This window comes from Anguilla rostrata, chromosome 11, assembly GCF_018555375.3.
Source record: "Anguilla rostrata isolate EN2019 chromosome 11, ASM1855537v3, whole genome shotgun sequence".
NCBI lineage: Eukaryota > Metazoa > Chordata > Actinopteri > Anguilliformes > Anguillidae > Anguilla > Anguilla rostrata.
Genome location: NC_057943.1, coordinates 13308217 through 13328140, shown reverse-complemented (window position 1 = coordinate 13328140; position 19924 = coordinate 13308217). Strand labels below are relative to the sequence as shown.

The following is a 19924-nucleotide window of genomic DNA, read 5'->3' as shown; positions in this document are numbered from 1 at the left end:
TTAACAACAACAACTAAAATAATAATAATAATAATAATAATAATAATAAATAATATAATAATAATAATAATATGTGTTCACAATTATAGACATAAAACCTTTCGTCACAACTATAAACATGAATCCTGTATTAAAAGAAATCCTTCATTTTCCTAAAAACTGTCTGGGCCGAATGTACACGGAAACTGAATTAATATATACATAACAAAACTTAAAGTGAACTATCTTAAGTCGTCTTGGATAATAGCATCTGCCAGTCAAACAAGCTAAATTCAGTCATTTTCTTTCTCCAAAAGTATTATTGAATTAGACAGTAGTTGTACATTTAAAAAATTAAAAATAAACACACGAAAACACGCGTTTATCTCACATACAATTCTGTAGTTTTAATACTGTATACTGTACATCTCAATCATAGTACTGCCGAGGAAAGTAACATAAAAAGCATTGGTCATATCGCGTCATTTCCTAGCCAATCATCTTGAAACTCCAGTGAAATGTCGTTTAGTTCAGAAAGAAGGGTCTCGCGAGATTGTCCCTATTGCGGCCCTGTACTGATAGATGCTGTAGAAGACCAAGTATTTTCAGGTATCTCTTTTGTAATTGTATAGTTGATTAAAAACGTTAATTAAGAGAAATATTCCCATATGCTTAACACACTTATATTTTAAATCTAGCTGTTGTCATCAAATGTATCCAGGTATAACTAGGTGGCTTGCTATCTTTGTTGTTATGGGTTGCTAGCTAGCAAATGTAGCAGCAGCCTGCAGCCAGTCAGCTAACGTGAGCTAGCTAATGTTGTATGATCAGGTTGCAATGTTTTGGTTGATCATGTGAAACGCTTCAGTGAGGTATGTAACGTTTATCTATGCTATTGAATTTCATTCGCCGTTAAATTGTATTTAGCTAGCTATATGCAACGAACCATTAAGTAAAGTTTGTTGTAACTAGCGAAACACCAAGTAAATTAACTGGCTTTAACGTAACTTGCTAACCCTTACTTAATTTCTACCTGGAATTAGCTTGGCAGGCAAACCGCTAACTAGCTAGTTCCAGGTAAAGTCAACCAAAGGTGATCAAAGTTACGTTTGAAGCCAGCAAATTGGTGAATGACAACGTTGTCTATTAACTAGGCAGGCGGACGTCCACACAGTACTTGACGATGTATCTCATTGGCTGATGATGTTAGCCATCTTGCCTTCCCATACGGGTTGACAACAAACTAGCTATAGCTATATTGACCTGCCAGAGTTGGCATGCGTAGTTAGATGTTCGGTAACTGCTACTAGAAAAACACGACCGATGTTTTATCCAATTTCTTCGCAGACTATTCATTATGAGTTATGCCGAAAAGCCGGAGGACATCACGAAAGATGAGTGGATGGACAAGCTCAATAATGTGCATATACAGAGAGCTGACATGAACCGACTCATCATGAATTATCTGGTGACAGGTAGCTAAATATTTTTCAGAATTACAAATGAACATGGACTTCTTTGTGTTTTTTAAATAATAATAATTATTATTATTATATATATATTATTATTGTTTTTTTTTTTTTTTTTACTAAACAGTCTAACCCGAGAAGCCTCAAGTTTGCTGTGTGTTTTACATTTTCAGAAGGTTTTAAAGAAGCTGCAGAAAAATTCAGAATGGAATCGGGAATTGAACCCAGTGTGGACCTTGACTCACTGGACGAGAGAATAAAGATCCGGGAGATGATTCTTAAAGGGCAGATTCAGGAGGCCATTGCCCTAATCAACAGCCTCCACCCAGAACTGCTGGATACAAATCGTTATCTTTACTTCCATCTGCAGGTGAAGGCTGGTAGCTCTGGCTCCTTAATGACTCCCTAAAAATGGCTTTTGAAAAACAAAATGGCACACACACTGCACCTTAATCAAGAAGTGTATTCTTTATTTTGTCCTTTTTGAAATTTCTTTCCATACCTCCTCCACTTCCCATTCTTCCACCATTGCTGTTTACCTCTTTCCTCATTCCCTTCTTTATTTCTCACTGGCATCCATGTTCCCCTCCTCCTCTCCCCCCACACTCTTCCTCTTTTCCCTCCACCCTGCAGCAGCAGCACCTGATCGAGCTGATCCGACTGCGGGAGACAGAAGCAGCGCTTGAGTTTGCGCAGACGCAGCTGGCGGAGCAGGGGGAGGAGAGCCGAGAATGCCTGACAGAAATGGAGCGCACGCTAGCACTGCTGGCCTTCGACAACCCTGAGGAATCGCCCTTTGGAGACCTGCTCAACATGATGCAGAGACAGAAGGTGATAGAAAACAAGCATGGAACAAAGGCTGGGGGAGTGACACAATTTGGTTAAGTCTAATACTGTGCACTTAATACAGGAATATAAGTACTGAAAAGTTTTTGTTTTAAAAAGTTATTTAATATGAGGGTATAAGTCCTTTAGGGTTATGTGATTATTTCCTAGTGGGTATTTAACCAAGTACCTGAGGCATTTTTTAAAAGTGTTAGGAAACAGCAAAGTCAAAATGAAATCAGGAATGGCAATCATGTGGTCCAAGCAGCATATGGCTGAAATTTGATTGGCTTATGGTGGCCATATTTTTTGAGCATGTTCCTTGTAGACTTTAGAAGTTATTATCATTTGTTTGTTATAGCGCATACTATTGATGGAATTACACCAAACTTTGCAGACTTATGCCTAATGGCCAGTCGATGCCATTTATTAAGTATTGCATTCATTGGGTAGTTCCTTCACAAGTTAGAACTCATTTTATCAAGAGGCCACACCTATAAAATTCATTTGCTTACTGCGGCCATGTACTTTAACACAGAAACTTTTATTATGCTGGGATTTTAGATCTTCTTGAATAGAGTGATCTGTCTGTGAATTATCAAAATTTTAAGGTTCCATAATCAATATGGAAATAATAGACATGCTGATAATTCATTGCCTGAAGGTGGCCATCTTGTTTAAGCAATCAACTTGTTTATGTAGACTTGTATAGGACCTTTGACCAACATGAAGCATATAAAATATCAACTTATTTGGCCAGCTGGTTTAGGAGTTGTGACCATGTGTTTGCTATTGCGCCACCTATTGATGGATATTACACCAAACTTGTTTGGCTTAAGAATGCAGTGTGTTCATTCACATTTAGAAGTATTTTACATGGGTAGGGATGTCAGACAAATTGTTCCAAATAAAGACTTGCATCAATTAAATGTTAGACAACACAAAGGTTGTGAAGTGTTGTGTAAAAATCTCAAACAGATTTTGGGATGTTCTATGACTGCATTTGTAATAAATTTTGCGTAATTTATTCCTGTGTATGCATGTCTTGTGCACAGTGAATGTAAAGTATAGTGTACGTTTGTATTGCTTAACAAACACAGTTGGGCCTGACACAGGTTACTCTGAACACATGTACGTTTATACAGTTATTAATTGGAGAAAGTTTAATAAATTTTTTGAGCACCTTGTTCAAAGGCAAATTGCCATGCTCTACAAAGAGTTTAACTGTAGCCTTGTTTTTACGTACATATTTAGTTTTCTTACTTCTAGCTCACATTAACTTGTGGCTTTTGAGAAATATACCAGGCACTATTGGGATTAACAAATTTATTGAATTTTCATAAACATTGCTGGAAAGATGATCACCACTGAAATGAATAACCTTGTGAATTTCTAATTGTAATGTATTTTTCTTGAGACCTTTAAAAAGTATTAAAATGTACTACTTTTTATCTTTATGGTAAGTACGTGGCATGTCATGACAAGTATGAACTACCAGAAGTTGTTTGGTTCTTTAAACATATATCATGCTTAGGATATAACCCCCCCTAGTTGCATATTTCCACAGACTCAGACATCTGGTCATGATCTACAGCTTCAGTCTTACCTTACTGGTGATGGTATGTACTATTATGCACATACTTGATTTATTTTCTTTCCTCTAGGTTTGGAGTGAGGTGAACCAGGCTGTGCTAGATTATGAAAACAGAGAGTCTACGCCGAAACTTGCAAAACTGCTTAAACTGCTACTGTGGGCTCAAAATGAACTTGACCAGAAGAAAGTCAAGTACCCTAAAATGACTGACCTCAGCAAGGGAACGATTGAGGATCCTAAATGATCTGAAGACTGGTACAAGTGCACTGTGGGGACAACCATAAGGACACCTTTCTTCCTATTTATAATCAGTCGGGGACTGAACCATATACATACATATGTTTTGTTGCTTAAGAGAGATTTTAATTCCTTTGTTGTGTAAAATTGTAGGCCTATGGTTGAATTTTTAAGTGAAGACAGGAGGTTTTACTAATTAAAACTACTGTTTATTATATTTATAGATGACTCAATAGTAACTTCACTTTTTGTATTATAATTGTTTCGCAGTGTAATTTTGCCACCAATTTCATGTCGGCTGGAAAAGGGTAAGGATGAAAATATGCAAAAACACTATGGAGTATTTTAAGCTTAAATTAGACCCTGTGGTTAGGGGTACTACATTAGTTATGCTTTCATTATTCTGCCTCTGTAGGATCAATGTGTCATGTGATGTGAATGGCAGTAGCTTTAGTCTCTCACATTGGTCAAAAAAGCATGGTGGGGAGGGCAAAATTATGCCATTTGTTCAACTTTGACCTCACATAATCAAGTTAGCTTTTTGCTGAACAAAAGCATGCAGAATTAATCTTTTTGTAATATTTGTTATGAGGGGTACAGTGGAACTGCTTATACCCTGTGAATGTTCATAAGTTGTCAGTGCTTTGCAATATTTGTTTTTAAATTGTTTTATACAGCCGTTTATTAACTTTCAAATATAAAGTCTATAGACAATGTGATTGCTGAGAATGTAAAGACAAACAGCTACAGTAATTAAGGTTTTTTTTTTCCTGGCAGATTTACAGGTATGAAATAAAGGGTACTTTTGACAAAAAAAGTATGTGTGGAGATTATTTAAAGCAATTTGTTAGAACTGTCATGCTACTTTTAATTAGACGTGTATCCACGGAATACAGAAGTAGGCAAATTTTATTTAAAGTTATCACGAGGACTGAGATTTATTTATTTATTATACATTATTGTTGGCTACAGACATGACTGCAGACTTTTGTGCCACAGGGTGCCTCCGCATATATTTCAAGCAGGTAACCTCTAGGTAAGCATGGAACCAGACACTTCGGACTAATCGCAAGCATTAATGGCATTCCTCTGCAGTGGAAGGACAGAAGAGAAGCAGGTTTTGAGTCTGACCGACGTTGCAAGCTTGTTGCGATTAAAGGAAAGATATTGTGCATCCTTTATAGACGAAGGATTCCGAAGGTTATGGATACATCATTTGTTTAACGGTATTCGTTCTCTTGACAATAGTCTACATCTTGACGTTAGTTTTTGACGCTAATGTAGCAGAATCAGTAGCGAATATTTTGCCAGGACAGTAATTACCTTGCACAGACATGGTGAATGAATTTTTCATCTTTCATAGGGCAATACAAGGTGGTGTAAGACCTACCTTTTCTGTCTCGCTCGTGTTTTTGAAGCGGCTAAATTATTTGACTTCCTGATTTAACCTAACGTTGGCAGGAAGAACTGCGTGGCTGAAAAAAACTGACACGTGGATCAACACTCCCAGTACCAGGAAAATACAGGCTTGAAGTTGACTGTTTGTAGTATAGGCTATACGCCCATGCTTGCTTTACCTGAACCGCAGAAGGTGTAGCTAGCTAACGTTAGCCATTTAGCTGAAAAGATATGATACTGTATGGCCTAGAGAACAAATCATCAATATCATCCACAAGACGTCCTCGAACTGCTGAATTTTAGCCTGAAGGGTTAACTGATCGCAAACAGAAGCACTTCTCATTGAATGGCAATTTTACAAAAACATGGAAAGAACTCCAATCTGGATTTGGCAAATCTCAAAGATAACCCCCCAGACAATTTTGGTGCACTTGGATCTCAGAAGAAGTGGGGAGAATCCAATTCGAACTGGTCGAGGTAAGCACAAGTTAATTACGTTAGCTAGCTAGCTAGCTAGCTATCGTTAATTCAATGCCTTTTTCTTGTATAACACAATAATGCTCTGATGGTTAGTGTTATCAGGATGCAAAGCGATTATATCTACAGCACTTGGCTCCTACGCGCAGCTAGCCACCCCAACTTTGATGGTAATTAGGGTAAGTTGCTGAATAACAGCTCGGTAGCAAGTCTCTTTTTATTTTATTTTATACAGGGAGACGGTCAGCATCTAGCTTACATCATTCGTTGCCACGTTAAACATAAAGCCTATTCTAGAGGTTATATTCGCTAGGCAATAACGTTTCTTCGTTAAATTTCATTATAATAAATATTGTCAAACCATATGTACTTGCTAATATTTTCCATATGAGATAACATGGCTTTACCATTTAACCACACAACTAGCTAAAAAATAATCACAACGATTATTCGTAGAAGGAAATAGTTATTCAGCCTATATTGGCTGACGTTTGCTAGTTGAGTACTCTTTAGCACTCAACTCTGTGACCAGAGTTTTCTACTGTAGCTGTGATCCACAAATAAAAATGGATATCGCGTTATACTGGTAGGTACAGTAACGCCAACACGTTTTTAAACGTACCTATAGACTAGGAAATCTCCTACCAACTTGCTACCTACCAACTCCTGTAATATTATAGCATATATGATTTAGGTAATTTGCTTGTATTTCCCGTACCCAACTACAGGAATTGAATGAATATTTGAGGAACGATAACAACTAGCACTTCTGCCAGTTGATCTAAATCAGTAAATGTGCAGCTATGTAACGTTACGTGTGTCCGAAGGATTTATTTTTTAAGGACAGGTAGCTATGAAGTGACGTTTGCTGACGTGAACATAATTGAAATATCTAATTCTGAAAGTTGATGAAGTTATGCAATTGTTGTAATGACCATCACATGAAGCCTGTTACGCAATTCTGCACACATTAATACATACAAATCATCCATAAACCCACAAAAAAGGCCTACTGAACTTGAGCATCACTTGTATTACTGCAAAATCTGTATTACCTGTGTAAGAGGGATTTTACAAGTCTTAATAATTAAGATGTCTTCGTAGTATTAATTACGATTATGTATGAATTGCTTTATGAATAAACCATGGGTCAGCTATTGTATATTTTCTTTACTATATGTGTCTTCTTAAAAAATCAAGTCTAGGGGAAAGCTTGATTTGCCAAGGAATTAGTATAAAAGCCTTGTAATGACCATTCACTGTTTGCTGACTGACTGATTTGATTTTTCACCCTTGGTGAACTTTAATTGAACATCCCAGTATTGCGGCTTGTATAATATCCCATGTGTTTCATATTGATGAGGATTTTAACCAGGCTGCTTGCATTTTCTGCTTTGTGGAGCTCAGAGTACTGACATATTGTACTCTCTTTTTCTAGACCAGCAGCGCGGATATGGACGGTGGTTCTCTTGTTCGGGACCTGCCTGCTGTACTGTGCTCGGGTCGCCATGCCGATCTGCGCTGTCAACATGGCGGACCAGTTCAAATGGAGCAAGAGCGAGTCGGGCATGGTGCTGGGCAGCTTCTTCTGGGGCTACTGCTTTACCCAGGTCCTTGGGGGCTATGTCAGTGACAGGTGAGGCTAAAAGACTCACTCTTCCATCCTCTGTTAAGCTCTTCCCTCAAGAGTGTGGAACCTAACCTTCTCATCGAAATCTTCTCAGGTTCAGCAAAAAGTGTATTTTTGTTGTGTGTTGCGGTTTATACGTGACTAAGCATTCCAGGACACGTGGATGTTTCTGCAAGAGTATGCCGTTATAATTACTATTTATTGTTTAGGCTATATAACACTAAATAAACCCTGCATAGGGTTGTGCTTCCAAAATGTGCCCCTATCATTTTTTTATTGGCTTTAAAGAGGTATGACTGCACCTGGCATATGCAGTATGATCTGCTCTGGTTGTGTCATGTTTCACAATAGAAATTTTCTTGTCCTGTCATCAGCAGTGTTAAAAGTGTATAACTGGGGGTAAAGTGGTACATTTGTTTTTTTACAAACTACAAGAAATTAAATGGAAACGAATGTCCTTGATTGCAGAAAGGATTAAATGTGCTTCTGTATCCAGTTATAAGAGAATGCGATCTCAGAAGAAATCCTATGATGTCAATATTTTTTTTTTTTTTTTTTTTTTCTGGCCATATGTAACTCAGTCGCAATTCTGTTTTCTAGACTATTTTACAGAGAAAAAATAAGTAACAAAAGTTAGGATGCCTGGGATTTTGTACAGTCCCCAATGGAATGAAACACTGCAGTCTGAAGCGTAGGCGTTGCTTTATTTCTTACCATTGAACTGTGAGGTTTTGAAATGGCTGAATAAAGGTTTCCTGACCTGTTCCAGGGTGGGTGGAGAGAAGGTCCTCCTCCTCTCTGCCGCTGCCTGGGGTGCTATGACAGCCTTTACCCCCATTCTGGCTCACCTCTGCTCCCAGCCCATAGTTTCCATGACGCTGGCCAGGTTCCTTGTGGGACTACTGCAAGGTGAGATGGCAGCCAGCAGGGCACAGGGGCTACAGGTATAGAGGAGAGGGGAGCTGTGGGTACTCAGTCAGATGTCAAGGGGAGGTATGAGTAGCCATTCAATTGTAGATTTTAAATGAACAGGTGCAATTAGGCTGACACATTATCTGGTTTTCTGCTGTCTTTTTGTCAAGTTGATCCCTGTCAGTTGAGCTTATGTTTTTGGTTTTGGCCTTCTCAAAGATAAGTTATATGTAGAGTTTACTATATATCTTTGTTGGTTCCGTCAACACTGTACATTGAGATGAACATGGAGTCGATAGTGGTGCACAGTGGTGTCCTTCATCACAGTGCATAAAGTTGGAAGGATAGAAGTAGCATATACTTTTTAGTTTGTTTGGAGAAAACCTGATGCGATAGCATTGGATGGCTTTTTAACCAGTGAGCCTGGTTTTGTTCCAGCTTGCTCTAGCCTGTAGTTCCAGCTCTACACTGAAAGGATTATGTCAGACAGGGGGATATTTTGCAAAGCAGGTTTACTGGAGTAATCTGGATAACTCCACCCGGAGTAAAACCCGGAACCCTCCAAAATTTTGAACATGGACTGAAGTAAAAAAGAGCTGTTCTGCGTTTCATGCAGTGCAGTTGTCCAACTATCTCAGTAATCCTGCTGTGTGAAATACCCCTCAGGCCTTGAACAAAATTAGATCTACAGTGACAGTTAGGGAAACTAGCCTAACTGGTTTTGCATTCCTGGATCTACGAATCTAATGTACACCATGCAGAATTTCAAATGTAAGTTTGGAGGAGTATCAATAATATTGAGCTTTTTGCTTTTGTCTCAGGTGTTCACTACCCTTCACTGGCCAGTCTTTGCTCGCAGAAGGTTATTGAGAGTGAAAGAGGATTTCTGATGAGCACAGTAGGAAGTGGCTCTTACCTGGGGTGAGTTGGTCCGGCTGACTGTTACAGACCAACTGTTTGATAATATACATTCGTTCAAATGTCAGTCCAAAACAAAAATAAAAAGTAAAATACAGTGAAATGCTTATTTTCTGTTTTTGCTCTCAGAACCTTGGTGATTGGGGGTGTAGGCTCCCTGATGCTGGATCTCTATGGGTGGGAGAGTGTCTTTTACGTGTCAGGTCTGCTGTCTGTGCTTTGGGCCTACTGCATGTGGAAGTATCTATTAAAAGGAGAAGGTAGGCTTGTGCTTTTACGACTGTTGAATTTTCTTTACGACTGTTGACTTCTTAATCCTCCTTTCCCAAATTACTGTTTAAATTAATGCATATAATTAAGAGTGTCCAGTACTGAAACATTTTTGTTTCTTCATCCCATAATGCTTTTTTATAATATTTTTATACAATTGGAGGCCCAAGAGATTATACCAATGAATCAGCATATGTTATAGCATCAGTGTTTTATGTGGTTCTTTTCTCACTTCTTACATAACTCATTTGAAATACGAAAAAAAAAATACAAATAATTTTGTTTTAAAGGCTCCGTGTTTGTTGTGCTTGAATCTCCAGGTCCTATCATCACATTAGAGTCATTAGGTAGTGCTGGCGCACAGTCGAAGCTGTCGAAGAGACACTGGCTACGCTTGTTCAAGCAACCAGCTGTGTGGTAAGATAAGAGCAAAGACAGTGTGCTCTGTGTGTGCGTGTGTCTGTGTGTTTGTGCGAGTGAGTGAGGTAGTGAATGAGTTTGCGTAATGGAAAGATTTTCTGAGTTTAATGAATAGGTGGTATAATGACATGTATATTGTGCAGTTACACTGGCAACAGAACAGGATGATGACTTTTGAGTATAATTCTACCTCAGAGGTGAATGGTGGCCCACCCTCAGTTAGTGCATTATTTATGTGAAATTGAAAATGAAACCATTCAATTTTCACCCTTGAGGACTGGAGTTATCTGTAGTTTTATTTTTCTTTTATACTGAAATTGACTTTTCATAATCTTCCATGCATTTCAATATTTACACAAGGCCAGAAACACATTAAATGAGTTGCAGGGTTCTCCTGCCATTGGGAGAACACCATAATCTGAAATGTCTGCTGAACAGAATCAGATTTACTTTACCAGCTCAAGTGCTGTATTCAACTGCGAGATGCAATTTTGCAATTCGCAATGCAATTTTTAGTGGTGAATTCAGTTGAGTGGTAATGAATCAAGTTCAGTATAATGATCTTTGTTTGCTGTAGGAGGGAACTTTGGTGTTTTGGATGTCCTTGGGCAGGAGCCAGCCCTCGGCACACCATCAGCAGTTTGTGTTTTATTTATGCTGTCATGGTCAAAGGCCTGCCTCCTCATTCTCTTTTTTTTTTTTTTTTTTTTTTTAACCAGTGCTGTGATCATTACCCACCTTTGCACAGCCAGTACCTTTTTCACTCTGTTGTCATGGCTGCCAACTTACTTCAAAGATACATTTCCTGATGCCAAGGTAACATTCAATCACTTGCTAAAAACCTTAAGCTGTGATTTTGCAGTTAGAGGTCTGACAGGAGTAGCTTCATACAAAGATGTCACTGGATTCTAAATGTAATGGGGCATTAATAGGAAATGTAGTAGGAAAGGTCTCCTTTTCAAGTTTATGAACTCTCCTCAAAGAAACAGCTTTTAGTTGAAGCTTTTAGTTAAAATTACGGTGTAGTAGATTGTAAACTATTCATATTTGGAAGCAAAGACAGAAAATAAATTTTGCAGTTGTATGGAGAATTTGTTGAACTTTGCAGAAAGCACTAGTGTCAGCCACATAACTGCCAGCAGAGGACGCCACAATTACTGTATAGTGTGTAGAGGGTCCTGTCCTTCTACACCCTGCTCTGCAGTGGGCCAGATCACTCACAGACGTGGCCTATCGAGGCCATTACAGCTACTGGCTGCACAAATTGAATTACATGAAGAAGGAATAAGATGCCTTAGAAGATGGGTAACAGAAAGCAGATGACTTTAGCCTGAATTGACTGTGTGCTGATTCACTGTGCTCATTTGTGGCTAATTGACTGTGGCCTCAGGTATGAAGATAGTTGGAATTACTGTCAATTTAATCTCCAGTGAATGCAGGGAACATTGAACACATTGCAGTGGTTATATTTTTTAAAAACTCTTTTACTCTTTCACTCTGATCTGTGTGGGGTTGTCCCACAGGGCTGGGTGTTCAACGTCATCCCCTGGTTCGTTGCCATCCCCTCCTCCCTCTTCAGCGGCTGTCTCTCGGATCACCTCATCGGCCAAGGCAAGGGAGTTCACCCACTTTCCAGCGTAGCTCATTAACAGTGAATCGTTGAGTGTGTTGTTTTGTCTGAACGGCATGGCTCACACATTAACCCTCTCCTTTCCAGGGTTTGACACAGCCTCAGTCAGGAAGCTGATGCAGGTAAGTGCAGGGCCACTGGTGTTTTAGTCAACAGGACTGCCTATCCAGAAGGGCTTGCATGTCTTTGAATGCTAGGTCACTATGGTGTTTCAGATGACAACAGGGCATTAGCAGCGTTATGGAGTCATCCTCTCTCATCCACACTCATTCGGTCAGTTCAGGAACATGACGACCCCTTAGAGTCTGGCCATGAATCAGTTCTCTGTCTTTGTGTTCTCATCCCGCCCAGTTCTTCTCAATGGGTGTGTCTAGTATCTTCACCCTGTCCTTGTGTGGCACCACCACCTTCCCCATGGCTGTGGCCTTTGTGTCAGCGACCATGGGCCTCTCCACCTTCAGCCACAGGTACCTGCACTCTTCTCTCTGTTCACCAGTGCTGCTCTGCTGTAGTTCCAGAGGAATGAATAGAAAGGATTCATTTTCAGAGCAGTCCTTGAGCAGTTCTAACTACACGTCTTCTACCTACAGCGTAGGCCTCCGTACAGCATAGATGTATTCACTCGTGGAAAACATGCCTTACAAACTTACTTTTTCTGATGTGTCAATGAAAGATGGTTTTCAGGATTTTCTGAAATGACTCTTTTGGAGAGGGTAGATATGGTTTGTGTTTTAAATATTGAAAAGGCTTTACGATCACTAGCTGTTGCTTGAAAGGTTACATGTGGTTTTCATGTTGTATCGAGGGCATATCTGATGTTTCAAATCTGAGGCCCTAAAGGAAAAATAATTGAAGAGCCCTAATGTAGCGTGATCTCCGTTTTAATTGGATGCTAACATTCCCATACTGATTCCCCTGTGGTCTTCCCTACTAGCGGGGTTTCTGTGAATGTCCAGGACCTGGCCCCATCTTGTGCTGGAGCTCTGTTTGGTAAGGGCCATCAACTCTAGAGCGCTTACACATGTTGGGTGAAAGATGGGTGAACAATATTTGAATCCTTTTTGTATTCATGAACAGACAATTGTTTAACTCTCCTGTTTGTTATCGATGTATGATATCAATGGATAATTTCTGACTACTGTAGGGCATTGACAGTAGTGCAGTCATACACCAGGTTCCGTATTAATGGTGCTGGTGACGGGGGGGGGGGGGGGGGACGACTGCTCACTGCTGTAGGGATTTTTAAGCCCAGCCAGATGTCAGTGGCTATTGTCATGGGAACTGCCCATAATCATATCCTGTCTGTACACAAGTGTCCTGCCCATATTTGTTTTATTTTATTCTTGCCACTAAAATGTGGGTATATTAATATAACGTGTACAAGGCTTAAACGCTACAGCTATTTGAATACAGTTTGCATTTAAAATTTCCTACATTTAACATACAGTTAACATTTGTAGTTGCGCATAAGTTCATGAGGTCTTTTGTCTGAAGTTTGCACACTGGAGCTTTAGAACTTGCTTATGGTGAGGGAAATTGTGAGTTATATTTTAGAGCTTCAGTGCTATTTAAATATTTCTTTATTTTGCCTTTTAGGGGTTATGAATACATGTGGAGCATTCACAGGTAAGAAGTGTGTTATGTTCGTTTAAGTGCTCGTTAGTCTTGTTTACGAAGCTGTAAAAAAAAATTTTTTAAATAAAAATCATGAACTTTATCTTAAGCTTGAGACTATACAATCACTTCTGTGTTTCATTCTGTCATGCAGATCTTTAAATTTGAGTTGACCTATGTTTCATCAACCAGATGCTGCAATAAAGCTGTACTTTATTGTTAAACTGTTCTTTATAGCTGTAAGTATTGCAGCGTCCATCTGGCAGTTGTGTGCAGTTTGACGCAGTATGAAAACGGAACTTTCTTATCAAATTACCGTACGAGAGACCTGCATGTTTACATTGCAGGGCGTAAGCGAAGCAGTTTGCACCGCGCCGTGTTGCTGATCTGTGCTTGTGCATACGTGTGTTGTGCAGGAGTTATCATGGTGTACTTCTCTGGACACTTGATTGAAGCGACTGGCTCCTGGGCGTCGGTGTTCGCCCTCATATCAGTGGTCAACCTCCTGGGGCTCTGCACCTTCCTCTTGTTCGCTGAGGCCCGGCGTGTCGACATTGAGGTCAAGTCCAAGCATCACAACATTCACATCTGAGCACACGATGGGCACATTGCCCGTGGGATCCATAGGTTCTGTGAGCTTTCTCATCTTCTGACCCGTTAACCAAGGGGGAGGAAGTGGAGAACGTATCCTTCACACGACCAACTTCATCTCAACTACGTATGATTCTTTTGTTTTTTTCTCATTAATTTTGTTTATGTGGGTTATTCAGATGTGCAAAGTAAGATGGGGGCTGGTACTGCTTGCAGCTTTTGCTGCAGTTATTTTCATACGGTTTTTTTAATGGTTGGGAGATGGGGAAAATGTAGAACTTTCCTGCTTGTGTGCGCTTTTGCCTCTGTATGAGGAGGAGATTGTTATTCTGATGGAGATTGTTATTCTGAAAGCTTTGGGTTTACACTGGTGAGCGCTGCTTGTTGTGTGGAGATGCAACAAGGCATGCGCTTCATTTCACACCTGCAGGGCTGTCTCTGCAGGTGGGGCTGTGGCTTCCCCAGACCTGGCCAACTTTGAGTGGCATCTAATTAAAAATGACTAATTGCCTTGTACTTATGCTGACTTGCTGTAGAATTCACCTGCCATCCTCTCCTTAGCAAACACTGTTTCAGTTCAGTTTCTCATGCTCTTCAGAGATTCACCACAGTTCTCACAGAATGCCCCTTTTCTCCAATTCAGTGAATACAGTGTTGCTGTTGTCTAAAAAGTAGTTACAAGACCAAAGCTTTTTCTTTTTTTGTTAAAGATGCATGATGTATGCCAGATACCTTGATAGCAATGTTTTTTTGTTTTGTTTTTTTTCCTCAAATTGCATGTTTTTATTTAATCAAATACATAAGCCTTGTCTGCTCTCATCCTTTGGATGATTGGTTGGTGTTTAAAATGTTTACTGTGAAAGTGACCCCTTAATGGAAATTGGTCACATGGTGTGAGAGCAGTAGCTGGAGAGGTTGTGGCCCAACTGAAGTGAATGTGCCTCTTGTGCTGGTCTGGAGACATTACGTCCTCAGTGTGGAAGGCAGCTATTTGCCAGGGCAGGAAACACTCTTCTGAGTCTATGTTTGCCAACATTGGCACGGCCGCCACCTTCTGGCCTTAAAAACGCTTGGGCAGCTTGAGCTTGGATTAGTTTAGTTAATCTAATGTGTATGTGCGACACACATCGGATTTCCTTGCTCTTAGCAGCACGTATTCCTTGTGGGTTCAGAATTGTAGACATACAATTGCAAGACCAGACATTTATCATTTAAATCCTTAGTTGAATGTGTGCAAGGGTCATAATAGACCCAAATTCAGAATGAATTCTTGATCTGTGCTGGAAGCAGCTGTGATCCTGAAAAGCAGCGAAGCACTTGTCCATTTGGGATGCCGTAGTTTCTAAGCATATCAAATACAGCCTTTGAGCATTTAATTTATCCTAATGTGCAAGACTATTTTGTTTCCAGCTTCCAGGCTGTTTAAGCAGGGTTTGTGACTAAGACTGCAGTCTGCTCTGGATTGAACATTGGTATGAATGTACAGTGTTATTTAGCTTTATCCTACAAAGGGGCTCAGTTGGGTTCTTTTATGTGAAACCAAATATTGAATATGACATTACATCTTTTGCCAAATGAATATATTATTACTTTTGCATCATTTATTATTGTTATTATTTATATTTTTAGACCTATGATTTAGAAAAACGAATCATTTTAACAATCCTGAGAATTTATTTAAAATCACGCGTTTATTTAAATCTCACAAAGAGTGTAGAGGATTTCCCACTCAAGTTAATTTAGCTTGTACTACTCTTGTTCAGTCACACACTGAACTTGTGTGCATTCCACATTCTGCTTAAAATCTGTTGCTAAAACTATGTTCTTTCGCTTTATTATTTTGGTCAATTTACAAACCATGTAGCATTCAGTTTAGCACAATTTAAGACATTTGTAAAGTCATTAGTTTCATTGAGATTAATTGTGCCATTAAGGAACAGCTGCAGAGATGTTGTGCAAACTGAGTGTATGGATATGCAAAGGTACTGGAGCAGTCTTCTGTTTCTCAGTGACCCTTTTGAAAGGGATGAGCCAGATTACCCATGTGGCCTAGCACCATCTAGAGGAAGGAGCTGCACTATTGCCTGTACATGATGAAATGAAATGTTTAGACTATGAAATAAAAAACAACAGCGGTTCTCATATCAAACAAAACAAAATGAAAATATGGGGGTTCTGAACGAGAGAGTAAATCTCTAGTTTGATTCTCCGAGATGCTCCACTGAACTGTGTGATGCACACCTCCATCCACTGTATAGTATGTCATGGAGCAGAGAGCAGCTTCCTAGAAAGAAGGGCACATGATAATCTGGCCTACCCCTCTTTAATTAAGGTCCTTGTGTTTTACGCATCTTAAGGTACAGCTCATCACAGACATTATGCTATACTGTAGGTCAAATGACAAATATTGGTGGACCCTCGGTTACACAGTCCTTCAGTTCCTAGAACTGGTGGTGAATGTTACTGATCTCCAAAATTACTGTACTCTCGCATAGGTCACATTTATATAAGAAGCAATCAACGTACAAATGTACAAAAATTGTGATGTATCCTTTTTTGAAAATGTATGTATGTCTAGACTCACTCCTATGAGTGCAAGTATACATTAAATACATTTTGCATAACTTCTACATATCATTGCATTACCACACAGCCAGTGCTACAACTTTTTTCTTTTTTTGGGTGTGTAAATGGTCCAGTTTAGTTCCAGTTTTATTGAATTCGGCAAGAATTCAGAGATACACTTCTTCTCAAAGAAGTGTAACTTAACTGTGCACAGCAAATAACCAGAGATGAAGGACTGTAAACCACCAACTCATATTACATTTTAGAAGGCATTATTTTTCAACAAAAACATGTATGTACAATACAGAAAGCAAATAGATTTCTAAAATATTTAAGTAATGCAGTATTCTTTTTTGCTTTGGAAAATGAATTGTATTTATAAGCATATTTTGTTGAAATTTAAATAAAAATATATTTTATCAATGGTTTAAAAATGAAGAAATGTTGTGTCCAACTTTTTGACCACTTAAATTGCAACTAAAGTATCAGCATTATTCTTTTACTCTGGCTTTAGCAGGTCTTGGGTAGTATAGCTAGTTCATGGCTAGTTACAAGGGTAGGATTTTACACTGCTGTACTGTAACTGTCAGGTAGCAACATTTATCCTAGGTAGCTTCCTACAGTACACTCAGTGTAATGACAAACTAGTGTGAAAATGTTGATCCAATTTTCTTCTGCAATTATTATTATTATTATTTTAATTATGTAATGTGGGTACGGTATATCCAATTACAAGTCATTTGTGTTATGTATTAATATGGGAAAGTTATGATAATGGGTATAATAAAATTAATATGATTTTGCCTTTTTGTACTGCCATTAAATAGTCAGATGGGGGCAGCACAGTGCAAGAGATCCCGGTCATTGTAGTAAAGCTGGTTTAGGTGAATCAGGACGCGTTCCTTACACTATGTCTTTGCTAACAGGGCCTGTAGATGAGCTCAGAAGTTTTCGGGAGTATAAGAGATTGCACTTTTCAACTTTCCACAGCAAAATTTATGTGCAGCATCCAAATTGCATAAAGCATGAAGTTGCATATTTACCATTTTCATTTGTGCATATTTATTTATTCAAACCTAGCTTATTTTACCTAGATTATTACCTTATTTTACACAGATTTAAATGTCTTTTGCATGCAACTGGGCATTTAAGCTCACTCTGTGCCTGTGCATCGTTTGTGTGTGCATGTGTGCGTGCGTGCGAGTGCGCGTACGTGTGTGTGAATGAGAGAGAGTATGAGTGTGCCTGAATGTGTGTATCTGCAAGTGTGCCTGTGTGTGAATGTGTCTGTGTGTATCTGTGGGTGTGCCTGTCTGTGAATGTGTCTGTGTGTATCTGCGGGTGTGCCTGTGTGTGAATGTGTCTGTGTGTATCTGTGGGTGTGCCTGTGTGTGAATGTGTCTGTGTGTGTATCTCCGGGTGTGCCTGTGTCTCCCAGTTAAAGATTCGTGACTCGCTCCTCCTCCATTCCTTCTGCACGGTCTGTATTTTTATCTTTGAATTCATCTCATTATAAACAGCCGTCCTCCAGTCTCACTGTGCATGTATTCCTTTCCCACTGAATGTCCCACACTGCAGACAAAAGGCCACCTGTGCTGTTGCATGGCATCGCAGGGCAAGAGGGATACTACTGTAAAGTATGCCTTCACATGCAGTCATACGACCACACTGGCCCTATATTGTGTATGTAATTGTTTGGGGGAAAAACCCTATCCTCAGTAAACCAATTCCAAAAAAGCACTCTGTGCGCAAGAGGTGACAGACATCCCTGGCAGCAGTTGACTGTAAAAGGGATTATGGAAGCCATAGTAGTGTGCGTGTGTGTGAGTGAGTGTGTGTGTGCGCATGTGTGTGTGCGTGCGCGTGTGCGCGTGTGAGTGTGTGTAATACAGTACTGGTAAGGCACCCGCCCTGCCACAGCTTGGCCGATGCGTGTCAGCTGGCAGTGGGCAGGCCCCCATTCACATTACTGAGAAACACAGGCTCTCGGGATGTATGGGGAGGCACCATATGGCCGGGCGCTGTGTGCCATGTTGGTTATCTGGCACCGCGGTGTGTGAACGGCCAGACGCCAGTCACCCTTCTCCCGGGACCGGCACAGGTTACCATAGAGACAGATGGCAATGGCCCTCCTTGTGGCATGGAGGAGAAAAAGGGAGATCAAGAATCACCATTGTTTGAAAGTGAGAATCGATGCACGATTGTCGGAAAATGAACTTCAATGCACCGAGGCAGCCATGGGACCTGCTGCATGCAGTGGGTGCGATAATTCTTGTTTCAGTGTATGAAACGAGAAACATCTTCAAGTGTATTCAATATCGTGGCTGAGAAAAACAATAAAGTTATGTACATTTTACATTTTTGCAATTTAGCGGACTTTTTTCTTCAGAGCAACGTACACAGCTTAAATTCTTGTACATACAATCCATTTGTACAGATGGATTATTTACTGAAGCAATTCACATTGCTCAGGGGAATAATGGCAGTGCCCCACCTGGGAAGGAAACTTGAACCTCGAAGCTATAAGGCAACCTAACATTACTGTATTGGAAATGTGGAAAGCTTGACTGTGTGTGTGCAAGTGAGTGATTGTCAGCTGCCATGGCCTGTTGGTTTTGCTGGTGGGTCCTGAGCAGATGGGTTTTCATTATCTTATCACTTACTGTGATGATTGCAGTTTCTCAGGCTTTCCACAGCTCTGCTCCCAAACCTTCAGTTTCATTTGCAATATCAAAATCCCTTCATTCAATCTTTAAAGTGTGTTTTTATTATGTGTGCATTGTAGTAAGCTATTTACCTAAATTGGAAATATTTGTGTGAAATATCCAACGTGGGTACCAGTGAGCGTACATTTAGAATAGGTACCATTAATGACAAAAATGCTGTTTATCCCATACCCTGTTCTGTTCATATGCTTATATGCACGTATTCATGCATGAATAATATTCCGTTGGCACTCCAATGAGAAAGATTCCACTTTAATCCCTGTTAAAATGGTGGTAAAGGCACTGATGAGGACGGAGATGACTGCCTGTGGGAGGATGTGGCATCCACTGGAGAGGGAGCTGCCATCGGGTCTGCAGCTGTGTGGGGTGCGGGCACTCGTAGTGCACGATTTACCTCTGCGCCCATTAACAATGGCCACACGTTCAACCACTTTAGGCTAATATCCGTAGCGCAGACATGACGGGACCCTTGATCTGATCTGAAGGGGGAGGCGGGCCTCACAGCGGGAGTGGTTAACCCTGCAGTCTTCTTGGCACAGTCTCACTGTGGGCTACAGGATCTCATGGGACTTCACCTCCATCTCCTCTGGCACCGATATGAAGCCCCACCACCCACGAGAGCAACTACAGTACGGGAGAACTCCACCCTTCTCCACCCTCACTGCCGCT

The 19924-nt window shown here is 40.1% G+C and overlaps 2 protein-coding genes across 3 annotated transcripts; both read left to right on the top strand.

Moving 5' to 3' along the window:
* The first annotated feature begins 454 nt into the window (after positions 1–454).
* On the top strand, positions 455–4921 carry gid8b (GID complex subunit 8 homolog b (S. cerevisiae)). 2 transcript variants are annotated; one of them, XM_064298002.1, is made up of 5 exons: positions 455–588; positions 1327–1454; positions 1622–1818; positions 2082–2279; positions 3938–4921. In XM_064298002.1, the coding sequence occupies exons 2-5, from the start codon at positions 1337–1339 to the stop codon at positions 4109–4111; spliced, it is 687 nt and encodes a 228-aa protein (XP_064154072.1). In that variant the 5' UTR covers positions 455–588; positions 1327–1336; the 3' UTR covers positions 4112–4921. The 2 variants fall into 2 exon arrangements, with proteins under 2 accessions (XP_064154072.1, XP_064154073.1); XM_064298003.1 differs by lacking the exon at positions 455–588 and adding an exon at positions 699–851.
* Positions 4922–5084: 163 nt separating this feature from the next.
* On the top strand, positions 5085–16971 carry slc17a9b (solute carrier family 17 member 9b). The gene is made up of 13 exons (XM_064298004.1): positions 5085–5979; positions 7418–7615; positions 8379–8518; positions 9343–9442; positions 9569–9699; positions 10030–10126; positions 10849–10945; positions 11653–11740; positions 11847–11881; positions 12111–12226; positions 12694–12749; positions 13356–13385; positions 13790–16971. Exons 1-13 carry the CDS (start codon positions 5849–5851, stop codon positions 13963–13965), a joined length of 1395 nt encoding a protein of 464 aa, XP_064154074.1. The 5' UTR covers positions 5085–5848; the 3' UTR covers positions 13966–16971.
* The last annotated feature ends 2953 nt before the right edge of the window (positions 16972–19924 follow it).

What these genes read in the sequence shown, in the direction of transcription:
- slc17a9b (XM_064298004.1), top strand. Translation starts at nt 5,849, where the DNA reads ATGGCAATTTTACAAAAACATGGAAAGAACTCCAATCTGGATTTGGCA. An exon ending in GTATCTATTAAAAGGAGAAG is followed by an intron (nt 9,700 to 10,029) that starts GTAGGCTTGTGC and finishes TTGAATCTCCAG; the next exon opens with GTCCTATCATCACATTAGAG. An exon ending in TTCAAGCAACCAGCTGTGTG is followed by an intron (nt 10,127 to 10,848) that starts GTAAGATAAGAG and finishes TTTTTTAACCAG; the next exon opens with TGCTGTGATCATTACCCACC.
- gid8b (XM_064298002.1), top strand. Translation starts at nt 1,337, where the DNA reads ATGAGTTATGCCGAAAAGCCGGAGGACATCACGAAAGATGAGTGGATG. An exon ending in CATGAATTATCTGGTGACAG is followed by an intron (nt 1,455 to 1,621) that starts GTAGCTAAATAT and finishes TTACATTTTCAG; the next exon opens with AAGGTTTTAAAGAAGCTGCA. An exon ending in ACATGATGCAGAGACAGAAG is followed by an intron (nt 2,280 to 3,937) that starts GTGATAGAAAAC and finishes TCTTTCCTCTAG; the next exon opens with GTTTGGAGTGAGGTGAACCA.